This window comes from Balaenoptera physalus, assembly GCF_965194825.1.
Source record: "Balaenoptera physalus genome assembly, chromosome: 6".
NCBI lineage: Eukaryota > Metazoa > Chordata > Mammalia > Artiodactyla > Balaenopteridae > Balaenoptera > Balaenoptera physalus.
Window position 1 is genome coordinate 131,718,017 of NC_138885.1, and position 22,562 is coordinate 131,740,578.

Genomic DNA, 22,562 nt, shown 5'->3' on the forward strand with positions numbered 1-22,562 from the left:
CTGCCAGCCAAGCCAGACACACGCAGTCGGCTCCGATGCCTCCTTACCCTCCCCCCACCACCAACGTGGGGTCACCAACCCTGCCCGTAACCATCCCCCGGCTCCCAAATCCAGCTCCCAGCCAACAGGATGGCTCAGGCTCCACCTCTTCTCATTGGGATGAAACCCCACCTGACCAGGGCCTGCTCCTGGCCTCAGGCAGAGGATGGCGTGGCTTCTTCAGCCTGGTGCACGAGCCCTCCACGCTGGCCTCCTCTCTGGTGGCCCCTCCCTACCTTCTGCGGTACCTGGCGGGTCTACCTGCAGCACCCCGCCCACGTTCACCCCACGGACACGCTGCCTCTGAACCTCAGTCCCCCTGCCCGCACCCTCCACCCCATGCCACCGTTCTCCTTGCGACATTAAGATAGGTCTTGATCTTAGTTTTGTTGGGTTTTATCATCCAGAAGTTAAGATTTTTAATGTATCACTATATACTCTTTTCCTATAAATTTTTTTCTCTGCATAATTAGGAAATGTAACTGTCTTCTGTTTCATTGTTTCCAAGTTTAAAAAATTCACATGCAACTCCTTCAGTCGCGGTGTCCTATGACTTGGGCTGGCCCCAGCTGTTCTCCCACCGTGCCATGGACCTCCCCCCACTGCCCCCTGTCTGGGCTTCTTTTGACTCGGGTTTCTTTGGTCCTAGGCCTCCGAGAGCCCCTTCCTCCCAGGCTCCGACCTCTCCTTTCCGATACTGCCCTTCTCCTGTGGAACTAGCTGCCCGTGGCCTTTGGCCTCCCGCCTGTTTGACCTCTGACCTCCCCTAACTGTGGGTCACAGGTCACCATCTCAGCCCATTCCTTTCTGAGCCACAGCCGGATCCACACCACCCACTTCATCTGCCTGGTGGCCCGGGGGTCCCCTCTACCCACCAGCACGCGGCAGGCACAAGGGCTCTCTGCCCTGTCTTGCTTGACTCTTGCAGACCCCCTTTCGGGACATCTCACCCTCTGCAGGCTCCCCCGACTCCAGCTCTCTTGGCCTGCCTCTTCCCTCGCCGCGTTCCTTCTCAGGCACGATGTCCCGAGGCTGGGTTTTGGGACCCCTTTCTCTCCATCCTTGGTGGTCTCTCCTATTAAATACCACCTTGATGCCGAGGGCTCGCACCCTGACTTCTCCCTTTGACTTTAAACTTGGATATGCAACGGCTCAAAGTCCTCCCAAGCTCAGCTGGTCCAACACTGAACCCCGCCCTCCCCGTCTCGGGAAACAGCACCAGCACCTGAGCTGCTCAAACCAAACAGTCTCCTTCCCTTTCTCTCCACAGTAGCAAGTGCACAGCTCAGTCCACTGATTTCCCCCCAGGATCTCCCACCCCAACCTCCACGAACCCACCTTTCTTTCTTGAATTGCTCTTTAACCCCTTCTCCCATTTCCACTCTTGCCCTCCTGCCCGACACCCTCCACACGGCAGCTGCTTTGAGCTCTTAGCAGCGTCAACTAGATGGAATGACTCCCCATCACATTGAGGATAGAACCCAATGTCTTACCTGGCTCCTTAGGCCCCTGATCAGCCTCTGCCCACATCTGCACACTCATTCCCATCATGTTCCCCCAGCTCACCACTGGCAGCCTGGTCTGTGAACCTTGCTGCCCCGGGGCCTTTGCATAAGCAGCTCCCTGTCAGATGAATAGCTCCTCCCTGTCAGCCAAGTCCTAGCTTAAATGTCACTCATCCGAGAGTCTTTCCTGATCCCCCAACTGGCAGTGGGCAGGCAGTCACCACCATCATGTCACTCCGCTTCACCGTCCTCAGCCATGACCACTTCCTGGTTGTGTGTGTGTGTGTGTCGATCTCTCCCCACCCTCCCCCAGAATGTGGCTCTGTGGAGGCAGGGGCTGAGTCCCCCACTGCTTGGCACACAGTAGGAGCTTAATTAGGATTTGTGGAACAAATGGACTTCTGGAAATGGAAAGCCAGCCTGGAATGACCAAAGGAAACAGCCTGCAGCAGGAGAAGTGTGCGTCAGGGGAGAGAGGCCGGTACCTGGACCAACAACTTGAGGCGCGTGATCCTCTGGAAAGGCAGGATGAGGAAGGAGGAGAGGGGCAGCCCCCTGCACTTGGGGTCCAGCTCCAGCTGCGCGATCAGCTCCCGAAAGGCTGCCTTCTCCTGGCTGGGGACACAGACAAGAGAGTAGGTCTCTGGCTCGTGGGAGGCGCAAATCGGAGGGGGTTCCTCCCCATCCTCAGCCTCCTAAGAACCAGACAGCCCACAAGCACAGAAAACGCGTCGATTTCTTCCCTTCTCTTTTTTTTTTTTTTTAAAAAAAAGGAAAATAAACTGTTATTGTACAAGTCAAATAACAATAGTGACTTCACACGCCAGGCCCATGAAGACTTAGCAAAATATGCTGTGTGTGGGAGGGCAAGAATTCCTTGCGTGGCCAAGACTATGAATCAGACTCAGGATTCGATGATTTACCCAGCAGGAAACGGTGGCAAGGTAAACCCACGTAATGACAGCAGCAGGCAGCGGGCTGGAGACGGCTGCAGGGAGAACCTGTGCTACTCCTGCCAGATGGGGATGTCTCGTCTGCAGATGGGCTGAGTAGTGGGAACCACTGCTGGAGATCAGATGCAGGCCCTGGACTGCCCGTCATTAGGGACACGGCACTCAGGCCCAGAGAGTCTGCTCTCACGGGCCACACCAGTGGACCCCTGGGCACTGCAACATCTAGAATCCTATTCTCCTGTGTGATTGTCTTCTCAATGTTTGTCCTCAAAACTGGCATCCCGATTCCCTCAAATCCCAGTTTCAAACCCCAAGTGTAAAACAGCCAAACCCCTGAATACTCAAACTTTAAAACATCCCCAGTGAACTACACGGCTTGATGGAAAGACCCAACGAAGTATAATGTCCAGAGGTCACTACTCGGAGAGTCCTTTGGTGCCCATGAGTGTGCTAAGAACATATCACTGGTTAAACTGTGGTTGAAACGTGGTACAGAAACGTGAAGAATTCAAAAGAGGCAAGTTAATGAAAAAACTCTCTCATCAACGGAAACCCCAAGAAAGTTTACAAAATGGGCAGATTAGTAAATTCAAGCGCTTTGCTGGAGAACCACCAAAAAGACTCCCTCCCCCCAACCCCTGCCTTTGTCTCTAGTTCAAACCACTTTCCTGCCGTCTTGGGCCTCGAGTTGTCCTCTTGGCCTCAAGCTCCCTTTTCTAAACCTCACAGAGCTCTGCACGGCCATCTGGACACAGGTCCAGTGGGCGCCACGGCTGACTGTCCCGGGGCCAACATTTCCCTAGTGACACCAAAAGCCCCAGAACGTGCCGGAGTTGGACGCTGTCCTGGGAAAGCAGAGACCCAGGGAGCACAGCTCAGTGTCAGCACAAGAGGAGGGGGCCGCCGGGGCCACGCCTGCGCGACGGCCCCGCCGCCCAGCCATACTCACAGCAGCTGCTTGTAGGTCCTCTCCTGGTAGGTCTGGTTGCTGACGTAGGTGATGTAGACGGAGAAGTGGTCGGCGGCGTAGAGGTACACGATGTCGCACACGTCCGAGATGACGATGTTCTCCTCCATCCGGCGCTCCAGCTCCAAGAGAAACCTGCGGCGGGCAGTGGCTGGCTTAGGGGCGGCTGGCTGCAGAGACCTGGGGCATGCCTCCACCAAACCAACCAACACGACAGGAGGCGGTCCCAGCCAGGTGGGCACATTCCGTCACATCGTGGAATTACTTGTTCAGTTTTTTAGGTGGGTAGTGACATTAGGAGCATTTTTAAAAGGGAGAGACCTCAACTTTCACATCCATACTGGTGCGTTTACAGATGAAGTGAGATGACGATGGGGATCTGCTTCAGAATGATCCCGGGGGTGAACCTAGATGCTGAAGCGTGGGCTCGCTACACTGGTGTCTCTACTTCTGCATGTTTAGGGTTTTCCATAATAAAATATAAATAAATACAAAAATAAATAGACACTCCTCCCCCAGTGGGGGTGAGCGGCAGAGACCGAGGGGTCTCTGAGGCTGCTCTGGTCTCAGTCAGCTCTCGCCTTCCTGAGCCTACTGGGTGGGGGGCTGCCACTAGGATCTGGGGGCTGCAAACGGGAAGGTGGGGTGTCCATGTGGAGGGGGACCGACTCAGGAGGGTCCATGGAGAGCCACACACGGTGTGGGTTTGCTGCTGCCCGCGTGCTATTTCACATCTGAACAGGCGGGGTCGGACCAGCTGATAAAAGCTGAGTTCTGCACTTTTAGCTGCAAACCTCCCCAGGCTACAGTGAAAAGGGTAAATGGATCTTTTATCCTAACAGAATGACTGGAGTTCATTTCTTCTTTGCAATAATCAGTCAATAGATGTCTATTCCTCCTCCACTTAAGCTCATCCCATCCTTCTTTAGGCAAAATATAAGTACAGTCCCAATCGCCACCTCCACACACTCTTGCAAACACCACGCAACCGGAGAAGAGAAAGTGTAAATCCAGGACCGCGCTCCGCGTTGGCCCTCAGAGGGTCTCGGGCCCCACACGCACCAAGCCAGGGCCTTGTGACGTCAGGATAAAGAGCAGCTCACACGGACACCCCCGGACCAGGTCGTGACACCCGCCACCGACGTGCCTGACTGTGGGACACACACGGAGCACCTGCGTGGCCGGGAGGGACCTGCAGGCAGCAGTCCTGTCCCGGGGGGCGCGACGGGCCTCGCTGCTGGGAAATCTTTGGATTTGTGTATTTAGTTATATCTTATTACAGAAAATTCCAAACATATGAAAGCAGAGAAGCCAGAGTAACAGGCAGTGCCACCAGCCCCGGACGTGCCCCAGGCGAGGAGGAGGGACAGGAAGGGGCCCCACGAGGACCGGGGCGGAGGCTCACCGCTCGCTGACGGCCATGACGTCCAGCACGTTGGAGAAGAGGATGTGCGCCTCGGACGGGTGCAGGATCTTCTTCAGGCGCTCGTTCTCCATGAAGTGGGACACCAGCAGGTTCAGGCTTTTGTAGTAGGAGGCCTCGGAAGTCACCAGCTCGAACATGGCCTGGGACGTGAGGAGGGCCAGCGGTCAGCACCCAGGACTCGTCTCCCCCCGCTCTCAGACAGATGCAAAGGTTTGATTTTATTTTAGTTTTTTGGCCGCCATGCACGGCTTGCGGGATCTTAGTTCCCCGACCAGGAATCAAACCTGTGCCCCCTGCAGTGAAAGCGCCGAGTCCTAACCACTGGACCGCCAGGGAAGTCCCCAGAGGCAAAGGTTTTAAAAGTGAAAGAAGGCTGCTGTCGGGGTCTGCGTTGGCAAGGGCGCTGCCATCCGCGGCCAAGACCGCGTGCCCCGCTCACAATAGTGAAGCCGGAGATAGCCTCGTGTCCAAGTACGGAACAAGGTCAAACACGAGGGGCCAGCCATCCGTTGGGTTCCCGACAGCTGCTAAGGGTGACTCAGGACTGTTTCCTGCTGCGGAATGGGTGAGAGAGTCAGCAGTAGAAGGAACCCCACTTCTACACACCCAGAAGAATGTCTGGAAGGAAACAGGCCATAATGTCAACCACAGGTGTCAGTAGAGGGTGGAGTTTGGGGGTGACTTTTACTCTTTTCTTTTTACCCTTTCAATTGTCTAAAAATTGAAGAATGAGCATATATTGTTTCTTTCATGGTCTTATTTTATAATGTAATCGATAAAGCAATTTTCATTTTGAAAAAGAGAGAAAGAAGACAGAGAAAGAAATCCATAATCTGATAAGCTTTTTGGAGGCACCTTCATTCTCTATCATGCTTATCACCTGATTATTGAGCCTATGAAACAGCAAAGTAACTGGACCTCTGTTCCCTTACGTGTCATCTGTGAAGCGAGGGCAGTAGTTGCTGGTTCACCCTCCTTCCTCGCTCTCAAGCAAACCCATGACCCTTCCTGAGGCCACCCTGGGACCACCCTCACCTTCCTCTCCCCCGTCTCTCTCTGCTGTTCCTCAGCTTAGGGTGGGTTCAGGTCTGGGCCCACAGTGGCTGCCCAGAAGGGACAACGTAGTGGGATGAAGTGTGCGCCCACCCAAAGCTGTGTCCACATGCTGAGCTCCAGCACCTGTGAATGTGAACCTATTTGGCAAAAGGGTCTCTGCGGATGTAAGTGAAGGATGTCAAGGTGAGGAGACCATCCTGGATGGAGGGTCTAAATCCAATGACAGGTGTCCTTATAGGAGAGATGCAGAGGGAGACCTGGCAGACACACAGGGAAGAAGGCCAGGTGAGGACACAGGAAGAGACTGGAGTGATGTTGCTTCAAGCCAAGGAACACCTGGAGCCACCGGAAGCGGAAAGGGGCAGAACTGCCAACACGCTGATTTCAGGCTTCTGGCCTCTACAACTGGGGGAGAGTAAATTACCACCCAGTTTGTGGTAATTTGTTACTGCAGCCCCAGGAAACAAACACAGACAGACAGAGGAGGGCTGGGAGATGGGACAGCGATGAGCGTAGGGGGCCCTGGTCCCTTCCCAGCTTCCCGACCACCCCACATCTCACTCCTTTGGGCTCCTCCATCCTCCCACTGGCCAGAACCCTGACCCAGGCAGGGCTCCAGGCTCTGGCCACGTAAGCTAGCGCTCCCGGGGCTAGGAAGGATGGTGGCAGGAAGGGAGACAGGGAAGGGAAGAGGAAGGGAGGACCAGCATGTGTTCCAAACACACAAGGCGCTTTCTCGTTCCATCCTCACTGGTCCCCCAGGAAGGACATACAGAAGTTCGCATTTCACTAAAAGGAAACAGATGCAGAGGTTAAGTAATGCCCCAAAGTTACTGCTGGAGGGTGGAAGATTCAACCCAAGGTTTTTCCAAGTTCTGGGCTCTGCCCACCAGTACCCACCCCTGCCGACGTAGACGCAGGCAGAGCAGGGATTCGACAGCGTCTGCAGGTGGCCTGGCCTGCTGGGCAGCCATTCTGCTGCTTCCCTGCAAAGCTCGGACAGCCAACCTGGCAAAGTACTTTAAAATAAGCGACATATTTGTAAGTTGGGGATGCTTAACAGCATAAAACTTCCCAGCACCACTGAGAAAGTTCACACAGAGCTCACTCCAGGGTGGCCCACAAATGACAGACCATGGGCCACCATCAGAGGAGAGCCCACCGGTCCCCTAGTGTCTGTGCCTCACTCAAGACAGTGAGACGAGGCACTGAAACGAGCTGGCGGCCTCTCTGTAACTGTCCCCAGGTCACAGATGCTTGGTCTGCTTAAAGATACGAAACCACACAAGGCACATCCCGCTGACCTCACTCACGGCAGAGCTGAGGCCTCAGCACGGAAAGCCCCACCCTCTGTCCTGCCAACGTCCAGCCAAGCCCTGCCTGGCAAGGCTGAGACCCGCTGGGCAGGAAGTTCCTGGAAGCATCTCTGTTACAGATGTTGAAAACAAATCACTTTCCTGCTGCTAAATTTAAGTTTCTTGAGAAAACGTCAGGCCATTACAGCTTGCAAGTTCTAAGCAAATATAACTAAAAGAAACAAAACAAAACACCCCAAACTGAGACAGATGAGTGTTGCAGATACCAAGAGAGGAAAACATCACCATGGCCAGGACGCAGCCCCGCAGATAAGGCGTGTCTGCTAAACCACGTCGCCCTGAGCAACGAATGTGAGGCACAGCTGTGGGATCACACGTGGGAAAGGCGCCCAGAGCCCCGACAGCACCACCATCCTGATCGCCGGGAGGACGGGGGGTCGGGGGCCGCCGGGCAGTGGCAGGCGGGCCTCTCAGCCGCTGACACGCAGCGGGCGTTGGGCCTGAATCACTGCTCCTTGATCCCGGCTGTGCCCATTCACCACAAACTCACCCCCTCTTTCTCCGTTTATAGGCGATTAGTCATCCGTGGGTTTTTGTTTTCCAGGGTGTTTGTCTTTATTTTATTGGTCAAATTATTTGCCACATCAGTATGGTCGTCTTCTCCTCATCAATATCATTTTTACTCTCAGTCATTCAAGCCTTTGCACAGCGTGTGGAGCCGACAGGGATCCAGGGCCTGCTCACTCATCCACTCATTTGTTCATTCATTCGTCCGCAAGCGCTGGCGGGCACTGGTCCAGGTGCCCGGCACTCCTCCTCCGCGAACACAGCAAACTCCCTGCTTCCATCCCAGGGCAGTGAAGGCAGAGCAGACGGGAGTAAAATGCATCCCGCTGGGTGTGAGGGATGCTGCGAGCAGACGGGAAGAGGCGTGTGCGAGCACATGAGAGTGTGTATGTACGCGTGTGACTGTGTGTGCGTGAGTGCGTATGTCAGTGTGTGTGTGTGAGCACATGAGAGTGTGTATGTATGTGTGTGACTGTGTGTGCGTGAGTGTGTATATGTCAGTGTGTGTGTGTGTGTGAGCACATGAGAGTGTGTATATACGCATGTGACTGTGTGTGCGTGAGTGCGTATATGTCAGTGTGTGTGTGTGTGAGCACATGAGAGTGTGTATGTACGCGTGTGACTGTGTGTGCGTGAGTGCGTGAGTGCGTATATGTCAGTGTGTGTGTGTGAGCACATGAGAGTGTGTATGTACGCGTGTGACTGTGCGTGAGTGCGTATATGTCAGTGTGTGTGTGAGCACGAGAGTGTGTATGTACGCGTGTGACTGTGCGTGAGTGCGTATATGTCAGTGTGTGTGTGTGAGCACATGAGAGTGTGTATATATGCATCTGACTGTGTGTGCGTGAGTGCATATATGTCAGTGTGTGTGTGTGTGAGCACGAGAGTGTGTGTGTAGGCGTGTGACTGTGTGTGCGTGAGTGCGTGAGTGCGTATATGTGTGTGTGTGAGCACATGAGAGTGTGTATGTACGCGTGTGACTGTGTGTGCGTGAGTGCGTATGTCGGTGTGTGTGTGTGAGCACGAGAGTGTGTATGTACACCTGTGACTGTGTGTACGTGACTGCATGAGTGCGTATATGTCAGTGTGTGTGTGTGTGTGAGCACATGAGAGTGTGTATGTATGGGTGTGACTGTGAGTGCGTGAGTGCGTATATGTCAGTGTGTGTGTGTGAGCACATGAGAGTGTGTATGTACGCGTGTGACTGTGTGTATGTGACTGCGTGAGTGCGTATATGTCAGTGTGTGTGTGTGTGAGCACATGAGAGTGTGTATATACGTGTGTGACTGTGTGTACGTGAGTGCGTATATGTCAGTGTGTGTGTGTGTGTGTGTGCGAGCACGAGAGTGTGTATGTACGCGTGTGACTGTGTGTACGTGAGTGCGTATATGTCAGTGTGTGTGCGTGTGAGCACATGAGAGTGTGTATGTACGTGTGTGACTGTGTGTGCGTGAGTGCGTATATGTCAGTGTATGCGAGTGAGTTACTTACTGCAGAGAATCCCTCCTTGGTGAAAGCAGCTGCTGCTCTGCGGCCGGGCTGGCTAAGGCCCGGCATTGCCCACCGTCGGGTTGCAGGGCTCACGCAGGACCGTTACCCTCGGGAGCTCGGTTAGACTGACCCGAATTTTCTGAATCACAGCTTGGTCTCCCATCGGAATAATCCGCTTGGTATCTGCCAACAGTCATGATATGCTTCCTGGGTTTTTTCCAACCCCGCTACTGCTCAGCCCGACTCCCTCCTGGGTTCTTTGCTAAGGCTAAGAGCTGGTCAGCTCTGGACCTTTCTTCGAGGGGCCAGTCCAGGTGGTTTTGCAGCCAGCGAGGGCTGTGCTGGGCCTGGTGTCCACCACAGGCCGCTGAGGAGCAGAGCTGTCAAGGCTTCGGCCTTGGAGTCAGCCAGAGAATGGCTTCATCCCACTAAGCGTGTTTCCACGTGTGCAGGACGAGGACCACAGTCCCCAGAGGAAAGGCCCCGCTGGAGCCGGCCCATCTCAAAGCACCTGGCAGACAGATGTCTGGGGTCGTAATCCGTCCGACATCTGTGTGTCGTCTTCACAGGACCTCAAGTGCTTCACGGATGGAGCTCCAGCCAGAGGGGTCAAGGAGGGCCTGTACCAGGAGGTGACATTGGGTCTGAGTCCCAAAGTATGACCCGTTCAGAGCAGGGGTGTGGACACCAGGTGGAGGTGGGAGACGGGGTGGTGGAGAGGGAGCTGGGGGAGGGGCCCTGGCGGCCAGGCCACTAGAGGGGTCACGTGGGGGCAGAGCAGGCTTCTGTGTACAGTCTTAAGTCCACCCTGCTGGCCGCCGTGTGGACCAGAACCACACAGCCTTGTGTTCCGGAGTCCCCGGGGCTGCTCGATGCTCCTGCGCTCCGCACGTGTTCTCGCCGCTTCCCCCGCCGGCCTGTGGATGAGAAGCCGTGCCTGTCGCCCCACAGGCTTCGGAAGAACTGGGTTATAGTTTTCTCAGTAAACTTAGATTTTTCTCCAAAAAAAGGAAACAACGTATCAGAGAAATCGCCGGAGTTGCAGCTGAGACCATCGCCACAGAGTCTCATGAGCTGACAGGGTTCACCTTTGGTCGGTGAGCATCTCCCCCTCCCTGGGGGAGCCCAGAAACTTCCGAGCCTGCAGACCCCAGGCCAGCCCCGCACCCCACGGAACAGAAGATGCCCCACAGACGCACGGAACCAGGACCCCTCTCCCGATGCAGCCCAGGCCTCGGTGCTGTTTAGGTTCAGGGCCCTCATGCAGCCTTGGGACCGGAATGGCCCTGAGTCAGGCCCACCTGGACCACCCTAGTCAAGCAGTGCATTTGAAGAAACAGAAGAGACCCCTGACCCATCAGCAAGGGGATGAAAGAGGAAGCCAGGACACCAAGAAAAGTCTGCTTCTGATCAAAGAAAGTGAAAAACACAGCCCCTAACACACAAAGAGCGCTGTCCGTTAAGAACTCAGTTTACTGACCCACAATTTCCTGTGATCTAAGACAGTTCAGCCTGTGGCATCTCATTTTCCACGCGGGTCCTCATGGTCCGGGCAGGCAGCTCACATCATCGGCCTCCACACTCCACCCTGATGTCCGCATTGGTATGGGTCCTTCCTTCTTACAGCATCAGCAAAGCTCAAGGCTGAACAGTCCTTTGCCTTGTCCTTTACCTGCACCGTCTCCTTCTTACAATTCAGGATTCTCTATGGACCCCGTGTGTGGTCATTCTATCCTGGTTTGGATTGGTTTCAGCTTCCTGACCTTGGTGTCAATGCTTCACGGCGGTCTTTGATGCCATAACCTTTATTATGACGCTGTTGCGTGGCCTGAGTCACCAGGGGTCAGAGACAAAAGCGGGCTGACCGAGGACAGACGCTACCCACCACCTCCCTTCACTACTGTTGTTGTCTGGTGTGTCATTGGCAGAGCCAGGAAGCAAAAGCATCCCCTTACCCCTAAGGGTCCCAGGAGGCACCTTCACCTCTGCCTGCATCCCAGGTTCTTTCCAGGACAGATTGTCTGCAGTGGCCGGGACTAAGCTCTTGTCTGAGCCGATGTACAGAAAGGATCTTGTCAGGTAGCCTGCGTTTTCCCACCTGTTATGGACTGAATTGTGTCCCCCAAAGTTCATATGTTGAAGTCCTAACCCCCAATGTGACTGCATTTGGAGATGGGGCCTTTGAAGAGGTAATTACAGTTAATGCGCTCGTAAGGGTGGGCCCCTAATCCAATATGACTGGTGAACTTACAAGAAGAGGAACAGACACCTCACACCTCTGTGTAAGGGATGCACATACACAGAGGAAAGACCATGTGAGGACACAGTGAGAAGGTGGCCACCTGCAAACCAAGGAGGGAGGCCTCACCAGAAACCAACCCTGCCAGCACCTTGATCTTGGACTTCCAGCCCCCAGAACTATGAGAATAAATGTCTGTGGGTTAGCCACCCAGTCTGAGGTATTCTGTTATGGCAGCCCAAGCTGGCTAAGGCACCACCTGCTTTCCCATCCAACTCCAAGAACTCTGTCCCTCTCCATCCTCCGGGCTGGACATTCAGTCCATGCTGCCTTCACCCCCCATCTGACCAGGTCACGGACTGGAGGGCGAGGGCGGGGGGCCCCTCCTGACACAGGACACACATCCCTCAAGGAACAAGGCAACGCTAGACATTATTCCAAACTGCTGTAAACGAGGCCTGGGACCAGAGTCCAGAGAAAGGAGACATTCTCTGCAGGAGGCTCCCAGGTCACTGGGGAGGTTCAGACCAGAATGATGGCTGTTCATCAATATTTTGTAAAACAGCATGTACTGCTTCCAAAAAATCACACCGGGGAGAAAAAGGCTGTTTTGCAAGATCTGCTGAGCACTCCGCGATGCCCCTTTGCCAGTTTGGGCATCACTTTCTCTCCAAATCCAGGAAACTCTTGGCTACATTTCTCTCTTAGTCAATACCTTCCTGTCTGAGACACATTGATGGGTGTGACACTTCATTGGTAAATAGTGGCCATAAGGGGCTTCCCTGGTGGCGCAGTGGTTGAGAATCTGCCTGCCCATGCAGGGGACACGGGTTCGAGCCCTGGTCTGGGAAGATCCCACATGCCGCGGAGCAACTAAGCCCGTGAGCCACAACTACTGAGCCTGCGCGTCTGGAGCCTGTGCTCCGCAACGGGAGAGGCCGCGACAGTGAGAGGCCCGCGCGCTGCGATGAAGAGTGGCCCCCGCTTGCCGCAACTAGAGAAAGCCCTAGCACAGAAACGAAGACCCAACACAGCCGAAAATAAATAAATAAATTAAAAAAAAAAATAGTGGCCATAAATGTCCTTGTTCTCTCCACCTTGTCTATGCAGGGTTATCAGAGATAAATGGCACCAGCGGGCAAATAATAGTAACAGCTGCCATTTGTCCAACTCCTAACCCGTGCCTGGTGTAATGCTGAGTACTTCCAATGTGTCACCTCCCTCCGTCCTCACAATCCTGGAGGTCACCCAACCGTCCCCACTGTGTGGATGAGAGGGCCGGGGCCACACAGCCGGTGAGTGGCAAAACCAAGGTTCGCACCCCATCCTTCTGACCTCAGGGCTCTGTGTCTTGACCACTCTGCTAGAGACGCCCTTCCACAGAAATGCCCAGGCTTTCCCGTGAGCCTGCGGGCCTGCAGTGGCGCCAGGCTGGTAGCCCATCTCCTTGCAGGTCGGTCTTGGTCTGCTGTTATTTACGCAGAAGCCCCTTCCTTCCCACCCTAGGCTCTTTCCAGGTTCTTAATCATCTTTTTAGCTTTACATGGTGCTTTCAAGTAGGTGCTTGATAATACGTTTGTTAAGAGAAAACCTTTAAACCAGTGCTCAAATGCGAACCAGGCCTGGCGTCGGGTCGATGGGTCGTACAGGCGGGTGAGTCGTGCCACGACTCACAACTTCCACCCAAAGGCTCGGCTCCCAGACCTGTCCTCCTCGGGGCCGTCTGTGTCTCTTTACAGGGACACTGTTAGCTGTGCCCGTCGTTCGTCCTCCTTTCCTGGCTCCTGCTGGCTGTCTCTTTACAAGGACACTGTTAGCTGTGCCCGTCGTTCGTCCTCCTTTCCTGGCTCCTGCTGGCCTGAATGTCCGATGTCCCATCTCCTTTACCAGGTGGCTTCCTGAAAGGCCTGGCCTGGGTGCAGCACACAGGAAACTCCAAGTGTTTACTGAGCACCTCCCAAGAGCTGGGGGCTGGGGGCTGCGGGCACTGGGGATTCCCGAGATGACCAAGAGCTGATCCCTGCCCCTGCGAGGTCGCCGGCTCAGGAGACCACAGCTGCTGGGGGGCTGGGGTCCGTGATGCTGTCCTGCCCTCCCCACCTCACTCATTCCACAGACATGTGCCCAGAGCCACCTCCAGGTAGTGGCTCGGCTTGATGCTGGGGACACAGAAGGACACAGACACACCAGGGAGGCGGCGGCTTGGGCACAGCCAATGACAGCTCTGCAGTGATGCCCACGGTGCAGTGGGAGGGGGCTTTGCCATGGCAGGGGGAGATGGGGAGGCAGGCAGCCAGAGAAGGCTTCCGGAAGGGGCTGTCAGAGTCAAAGAACCAATAAGACTTAGCCAGGCAAAAAGGAAAAAAAAAAAACCCCAGCATTTCTCAGCCTGGTCCTGCGACCACAGGTGTTTGTGAAAATGCAGAGTCCCAGGAACCTCCCCAGTCCCCCGCATAACCTGTCCTTTAACAAGATCCCCAGGTCGTTCTGAGGCATGGCAGAGTCTGAGGACCCCTGGTGCCAGGGCTGGGGGCCCCCAGCCCCAAACCCTCCCCGGGTACCTTTCTTTCGCACTTATCACCTTGAGTGCTAAGCGTTAGGGCACCTGCCCGATGCCAGACTTCGCTGTTAGTGCCTGGAGGGTGGGAGGAGATGGAGAGAAAGCTGGGCCAGAATGCCGAGGGGTTTGGTGGGGGGATTGGGGGGTCCCTCCTCGGGCTCAGGCTGCCTCGGAGGCCATGGTATGTCACAGCGCAGGCTCTGTGCCCTTGTGCTGGTGGGAGTTACGACCACCTGGGTTGGCTGTAGGCTGAGCCTTGTGCTTAAGATGCTCAGGCCCTGTGCAGACCACAGACCCCAAAGACAAACCCGTGGCCCCCGAGGGCCTGAGGCTGCCCCAGCCACTCAGGCGAGCTGCCTCCGCTCTCCTCTGGGGGTGTCAGCAGGAGCCGGGGAGTGGCGTCCTCCGCCAGAGGCTGCGCCTGCCCTCTGCTTTGGGCCTTGAGCCCTTCTGCTGCCAGCAGCGGCCACCCTGGGTGGATGTGCTTCCTCGCTCTGCCAGACCTTGCTTCCCACGTGCTCCTACTGTCCATGCGCGAAGCTTCCCTCACTTCTGCGGCTAGAAGAGTAATTCATACCCCAGAGGCATTAGGATGGACAGAAGCGACTCCGAAAAGGCTTTGAGTTAAGAAGCAGCCTCTAGAGCCCCTCTCTCATCCTCGAATAATTACGATGGAGTCGGATTCCAGAGCCCAGGCTCTGCTGCAGCGTGGTCTCTAGTCAGTGCGGGAAATGCAAGAAGTGCCAAGACCAGGGGCCTCCACGGGGGCCACGGGGCCTCAGCGTCACCCAGGGTGATGACAACTTAGTCCCGGGGTGGCTGTGGAACTAGGGATCACACATTAAATGTGAGTTGGCATGCAGGCCCTGGGGGGCCCGGTGCGCCTCCACACCACCAGCTGCCCAAACCCAAGCCTTGGCAAGCTCACACACATCACAAGCCAATTGTGACGTTTTCTCAAGATGACCTGGTTAATAAGATAACTTACAAAAAAGTACACACGAAAATAGACATAAATTTTAAAAGACACATGCTTGAAAAGATGCCCAGCCTCATTCACAACAAGAGAAATGCAAAGTAAAACCACAACACAATATCATTTATGATCTTGAACGCTGGTCAACATAAACTCATTGGATGCTGTACCACATTGGTGATAGGGAACCAGCACCCTCTCACACAGCTGAAGTGTGAAGACAACTTGGCAATATCTTCTCAAAATTTAAAAAGTATGTAACCTTGAACCCAACAGTTCCACTTCGCAGTTCCCATAGTATTCCATCGCACAGCTCTGTCTTTTATTACTATAAATAACGCTGCAATGAACATCCTTGATACACAACATTTCTAGTTGCAGTCCGTCAACAGGGGACTGGTTAAATAAATTATGGAACATCATAAACAATGGAGGTCCATAAAACTAGAAAAAAAAAAAGTAAGAAAAGAAAAGAAAAAAAAGAATGGGGAACTCTGGGCTGATCTGGAAATACTGTCAAAACATTTTGCTAAGTAAAAAAAAAAAAAGCAAGGCACACAGCGGTGTACATAGAGTTTACCATTTGTGTAACACACACACACACACGCACGCACGCACAAGCACGCACATACTGGCCCTGAGGGCCAGGGGTTGGCGGGGGAAACTATTTTCGCTGTAATTCTGTTTGCTCTGTTTCAACTTTATATCAGGTGCATAAATTATTTATCCAAAAAATTTACTTTAAAAATGACACATGGTAACACTGTCACTTTGCTAAAGTAGGTATAGGCGCTTGCTTTCTAAATCAAATAGAAGGGGAGCTATCTGATATTTTGGGTGATGTTTCCTGTCCGCCTTAAAGCATGGGGCAAAGAGCCCTGTCCCCTCTGAATTCGGGATTAATGTGCTGAATTGTTAGGGTTTATCCTACAGAGAGAAATATATGATTCAATGAAGGTTGGTAAATAAAATAACAATCACGATTCAATTTTCTGATAGAAGTATATCATGTTAAAAACCGTAAGTAATTTCCTTCTAAAATGGACTGTTTTCTTTTGGAAAAAAAAAGTAAGTATATTTCAGTTCTAAGTTAGTTGTGAAAACAAGTTGAAAAACAACAAAAATACAAGTCTGATTTCAGAGGCTGAGCACACTCGGACTGTGAGTTATATCCAAACTTGCTAGCTCCCTGGGAAGTCACTCCCTCCTCGTTCCCAGGGGGACGAGGCTGGAAGTCTAGTTCGGGCACGTAGGGGCGGTGCCACCACAAGTGCCAGGCTGCGTGGACCGCACCCCAGGAGTGTACATGTAGCCCTGTTTCCGTGGAGATGCTCAAAGTATCATTCCAGGCTCATTTTTCGAGCTGTGCACAGCCAGCCCCCCAAGATCAGGGACCATGTGGAGTCCGTCTTTATCTGATCTGGGGGCACCACCCACGCCAGCGGCAGGAGCGACTGCTCCAGGGACGCTGCTGGGGCAGCACCTCCAGCTTCTCCTTTGTTTCTCACGGTGTCAGCTGTGGCGAGAGTTTGTAGGTTTATCGCAGTGACTGTCCCCACCTCCCCCATTTGAACACCCGACCCTTCCCCAGCTGCCCCCTTCCTAACTTTATAATTTGAATATCTGTCTACTTATTTTCTCAAACCATTGTGTTCTGAAACAGTAATTGAGAAACCATTCCAAATAGGAGGGTGGGAACCAAGCGCTTCAGAGTAAGTTAAAAAACAAAAAGTAAACCAAGAAAATCCTACACGACATCTAAGACAACACTTTGCAATTTCAGCTGCCTAATTTTTACTTTAAAAAGGAGGTGGAAAACATACAATTTTATTCTTAAATCCTGATTCTTCAGTGACTGATTAAGACTCAGGCCCACCAAAAGGCCATCATTTGGGGGTCTTTTCCTTGTGTGAACAGTAGTTCATTGGGACCTGCTGCTTTTGTAGCTAAAGAAAGAGGTGTTCCAACAACAGATTGAGCTGCCAGTACAAGCTGCCCGACTTGCTCTGATAAATGAAAAGATGATCTGATGCAGAAGTCACTGATTTGGAACATAAAGTCTGAAGATCTCAGTGTTGTGTTCATTGCCAGATATTAACAAAATAGAAAATAGAAACTCACATTAAGCTCTTTAAAATAAATATGAAAAGTCAGGCTATAAAGACTCAGAGAGAGATGCATTGAAGCCCGTGTGCCCTGTGCTGTTCACTACTGCACGTGACCGCGGTTATTCTTAGGTCATCCTAACTTACTTAAATATCTTGATCTGATCCATTGGAAATGACAAAAATACAATTTATTAAATATCTTTATTTTCTATGCCCACTCTTCTATACATGTAATGTTCTATCCTGCATTTTAAAAACAATATGTTATTCTTTCATTCTTTGAAATGAAAAACATTTCATTTCATTCTTTAAAAACATGCTTTTTAATGTTTGTGCCTTTGTATAGTTGTACACTGTCTTACTAAATAAATAATTCCCTATAATTGGGCATTTAGGGTTCTTCCTCCATTCTTCCCCTAATTTTTGCTTGAATGGAAAGCCTAATAAGTATTCGTGTACACTTCTGATTATTTTTCAAGATAACTTCTAGAAACAGAAACACTAGACGGTAAATAAACATATTCTTGTAAGGGGGTTAATACAAGCATTGCTATACTCTTTCCATCAGCTGTGTTCGAGAGAAGTCATTTAAAAATCCCCCCAACGCTAGGTTTTAAATATATTTATATTTAAAAGTCTCTGCCATTTTGAAATGCCGGTGCCTCAATGTTGCTTTAATTTGTACCTCTTTCATTACCAGTGAGTTTGACTTTTTTCCTTTTTTCATTTAATCACCAGCCACTTTTTCTGTGAGAATTGTTTTGCCCATTTTTCTTTAAGGTGCTTATCTTTTTCTTATCCATAGAGCTTTCTAATTGATGGAAACCTGAGTTTTGCTGATGTATACAAAAACAACTGATTTTTGCAGGTTTATTTCATAATCCACCACCTCCCTGCTCTGCCTTATGAGATCCAGTATTTTTTACTCCCTCGGGATTTTTAAGTAGGCAGCTGTCACTGGCAGGTAAGGGTGGTTTTGACCTTCCTTCTTTATGGGTTTGTCTCTTGTTCCTTTTCTCATTGTTTTGCCCTGGCCGCAGCTTCCAGAGCAACCGCAGGGTTACCAAGCATTGTCCTCTCACCTTTATTGCCACCAAAGATTCTTCATTAAGTAGGAGGCTGGTTATAGATCTGAGATACTCTTTGTAAATTTCAGAAAGTATCCTTCTGAGTTTTGTTTAGAAATTGATGTTTTACTCCCCTTTTGAACCCCTTTGAAGGTCAGGGTATTTTTCTCCTCTGGCTTATTAACATGATAAATTTTGGTTTCAAACATTACCATCTTTGCAGTAATTTCTGTGCTCAATGTTATTCTTTTAATGTATCTCCAGATTTGATTTACTTATGTTTTATGTAAATTGCTGCCTTAATTCAGAGTGAGACAGATCTATGTTTTATTTTGGGGGAGAGGCCAGAAGAGTATTTAACAAAATGGAGACATCTAACTCTTTTTACAATGCTTTAGTTTTTAAATGAACGTACAGTAAAATTGACTTTTGGGGGCTGTACAGTTCTATGACTTTTGACCCATCTATAGATTCTTGCAACAAGTACTATACCAAGACACACAACAGTTCCATCACTCCAAAAAAAAAAACCCCTTGTGCTTTCCCACTCTAGTCACAGCCTACCCCTGCCCCTCACCCCTGGCAACCACTGATCTGTTCTCTGTCCCTATAGCTTTGTCATGTTCAGAATGTCATACAAATGGAATCACGTACTGTGTAACCTTTCTGACCGCTTTCACTCAGCAAAATGCCTCTGAGATTCATCTGAGTTGTGTGTATCAACAGTTCATTTCTTTTTCTTACTGAGTAGTGTGCCATTGTACAGATGTTCCAGAGTTTGTTTATCCATCTATCTGTTAAAGGACATTTGGGTTGTTACCAGTTGTGGGCAATTATGAATAGACCTACTATAAACATTCATGTACAGGCTTCTGTGGGAACATAGGTTTTTGTTTCCTTGGGGTAGTGGTTCTCAACCACCAACTATTTTTGCTGGGTGATATTCAGCTAGGTCTAGAGACGTTTTTGGTTGTCACGACTGGGAGTAGGGGTGCTACAGGCATCTGGTGGCAGAGGCCAAGGACACTGCTAAACCTATAATGCACAGGAGAGCATCCCCCAACAAAGGATGCTCCAGCCCAAATGTCAACAGTGTTGCTGTGGAGACACTGCTCTAGGTAAACACCCAGGACTCGGATTGCTGGGCTGCAGGTAAGTGTATGTTTCACTTTATAAGAAACTGCCAACAGTTCTCCAGAGCAGCTGTACCATTTTGTAATCCCACCAGCAATGTATGAGAGCTCCAGTTACTCCACATCCACACCAGCACTTCGTATTGTACTTAGTTATTTTTAGCCAGTGTGTATTATTATTATTATTAGTTCTAAGAATTTTTGTAGATTCCCTGAGATTGTCTATGTGCACAGTCATATCATCCATGAAGAGGGGCAGTTTATTTCTAACTTCCCTGGAGACTTTCTCTTTGACTCAGGGTTTCCACAGAAATGTGCTGCTTGATTTCCAAGTGCTTGGAGGTTTTCCTGTTATCTTTATGTCATTGATTTCTAGTTTAATTCTATTATGGTCAGGTCATACTTTGTATGATTTAAATTCTTTTAATTTGTTAAAGTGTGGTGTGGTCTATCTTGGTGAATGTTCCTTGTGTCCTTGAAAACAATGTGTATTCTGCTATGGTTGAGTGGAGTGCTTTATACACGTTAATTAGTTCCAGTTGGTTGATGGCACTCAACTCCTCTTAGATCCTTACTGACTTTGTCTCCTACTTCTACTAATTACTGAAAGGAGTGTTGAAGTTATTATCTATAACTGTGGATTTTGTTTTTAATGTATATGTGCTCTAATGATCAGATTTAGTTACTAATATTATATTACCGTCAAATAATTTGTGTTTCCCTCCTTTCTATCTTTAGACCAGGGGTCAGGGCTGGCCACCTGTAACTATATAAAGTCGTACTGGAACTCAGTCATGTCCATTCCTTTACACATTGTCTATTTGCTGCTATGATATTACAATGGACAGCTGAGTGGTTGTGAAGGAGGCTGTATGGCCTACAAAGCCTGAAATATTTACAAAGTGGCCCTTTAAGTTTGATGATCCCCGCTCTAGAACTGCACTGACCGATATGCTGGCAATGTGCGGCTTAATTTTAGTTTAAGTAGAATTAAACATTTAGCTCCTCAGCTGCACTGGCCACATTTCAAATGCTCAGTAGCCACATGTGGCTACGGACTATTGAAGACGCAGACATAGAATATTTCTAACATGACAGAAAGTTCTGCTGGACAGCAGTGTTCCAGGTTATTCTAAGCAACACGGGACTCTTCTGTGCTTTGACCATTTCGGACAATTCCGTCATCTGGGTGCAACATCTCTTTTGTAGATTTTTTAAAAGTTACTGGTATATTTTGGTGGTTATTTTACTTTTTATTTTTGAGTCAATTTTTGTAGCGTATATTTTCCTAGAAAATCACTCATCTCACCAAGACTTTTACACGGTATCTTTCGGATCTCGACCCTGCCTGCTTTCCTTAGGAGTGTGTCTGTGTGTGTGTTTTCCTCCTAATGTCTCAAGCTGCCATCTTAGTTCATTTAACTTACCTTTATTCCTTATTTAATAATTAAAGCATGTTAGGTTGTGAATTTTTATCCAAATGCAGCTTTGGCGGCATTCCATATATTTTTAAATGTAGTACCCTCCTCATTATCTTTGAAATATCTGTAATTATAAAATTTATTTCCCTATCTCAAAAGTTAGGAACATTTTAAACATTTCTGATTTGAGGTTTTTACATTGTTTAAATTTATTTTGTTTCAGTGCACTGTAGTGAGAGATTATGGCCTATACAATTTTAATAAATATTCACTGAGCTTTTTCTTATGGTTTAATATACGGCTGCTTTTTGGTGGTATCTATGGACACTGGGAAATAAAATATTGCCTCTCTTTAGAGCAGTGCTGTCCAACAGAAATATAATGTAAGTCTCATATTCAGTTTTAAATTTTCTAGTAACCACATTAAAAAAAGGTAAAAAGAAATGGGGAAATTTTAATATCTCTTATTTAATCCAATATATCCAGAATATTATGTCAACATGTAATATAAAAATTATTAATAAGATAGTTTACTTGCTTTTTCCTTGTACTAAATCTGCAGAATTTGGTGTGTATTTTACACACACAGTACACCTCAGTTAGGACTAGCCACGTGTCAAGTGCTCAAGAGCCACATGTGGCAGGGGCCTACCAAAGTGGGCAGTGCAGCTTTAGAGAGTACAAAGATCAGTGAAAATATTTGAAGTCAATCTCATCATTTTTTTCAGGTTCCTTATATCCCTGTTATGTCCCACTGCTACAGAAACAGTACAGCGTGTACCACAGCTTCTGCTCATGTCTCTGACAGACTCTGCTCTGTTTGGCTTCCGTTTCAAGATACTTTTATCATAGTTATCTTTTCATTGTAAAGTGCACCTCTTGGGAACGGCCTTCCTAATCGTACAACACAACATCCAGAAGATCAGGTTTAAATAAATAAAAAGACTGACAGATTTTCCATAAAAATGAGAGAAGATTTTTAAGTGGAAAAAGATACAACTTTTTGTTGAAGAATGTCAGCCTGTTGCCAGCTCTTTATCTGTACTAACGCATTTGATCTTCACAACCCTGTGTATGAGCTCAATTTTACAGATAAGGAAGCAGAGGCACAGAGAAGTTAAGTGACTTGCCCAAAGTCACTCAGCTAAGAAGTAGCAGAACTGGGATTCAAACCCAAGGAGTTGGGCTCCTGTGCCTGTGTGCATAAACTCTGTGCTACATCACCTCCCTATGTTTTTACTGTGGGAGAAAACATTTGAAACATATAAACAAATCATATCCATAATATGTAAAAAGATGCTATCAGTCAAGAAGACAAACATAAATAACCCCATAGAGGGCTTCCCTGGTGGCGCAGTGGTTGGGGGTCTGCCTGCCAATGCAGGGGACGCGGGTTCGGGCCCTGGTCTGGGAGGATCCCACATGCTGCAGAGCGACTGGGCCCGTGAGCCACAATTACTGAGCCTGCGCGTCTGGAGCCTGTGCTCCGCAACAAGAGAGGCTGTGATAACGAGAGGCCCGCGCACCGCGATGAAGAGTGGCCCCCGCTCGCCGCAACTGGAGAAAGCCCTCGCACAGAAATGAAGACCCAACACAGCCATAAATAAATAAATAAATAAATAAAACCAAATTAAAAAAAAAAAAAAAACCCCATAGAATAATGGGCAAAGAACAGGCAATTCATAGACAAAGAAATGGAAACAGCCAATAAGCATAAGAAAAGATGCTCAATTTATGT

General features: G+C 49.9%; 1 protein-coding gene across 2 annotated transcripts in view; it reads right to left on the bottom strand.

Moving 5' to 3' along the window:
• NGEF (neuronal guanine nucleotide exchange factor) overlaps positions 1–22,562 on the bottom strand; it is a 43,717-nt gene that overhangs the window by 9,370 nt on the left and 11,785 nt on the right. For both annotated transcript variants that reach the window (XM_082466285.1, XM_082466284.1), the window contains exons 4-6: positions 4,870–5,030; positions 3,447–3,599; positions 2,030–2,159 (exon numbers count right to left, since the gene is read on the bottom strand). In XM_082466285.1, coding sequence (XP_082322411.1) covers positions 2,030–2,159; positions 3,447–3,599; positions 4,870–5,030 — 444 coding nt within the window. The remainder of the gene's footprint in view (positions 1–2,029; positions 2,160–3,446; positions 3,600–4,869; positions 5,031–22,562) is intronic.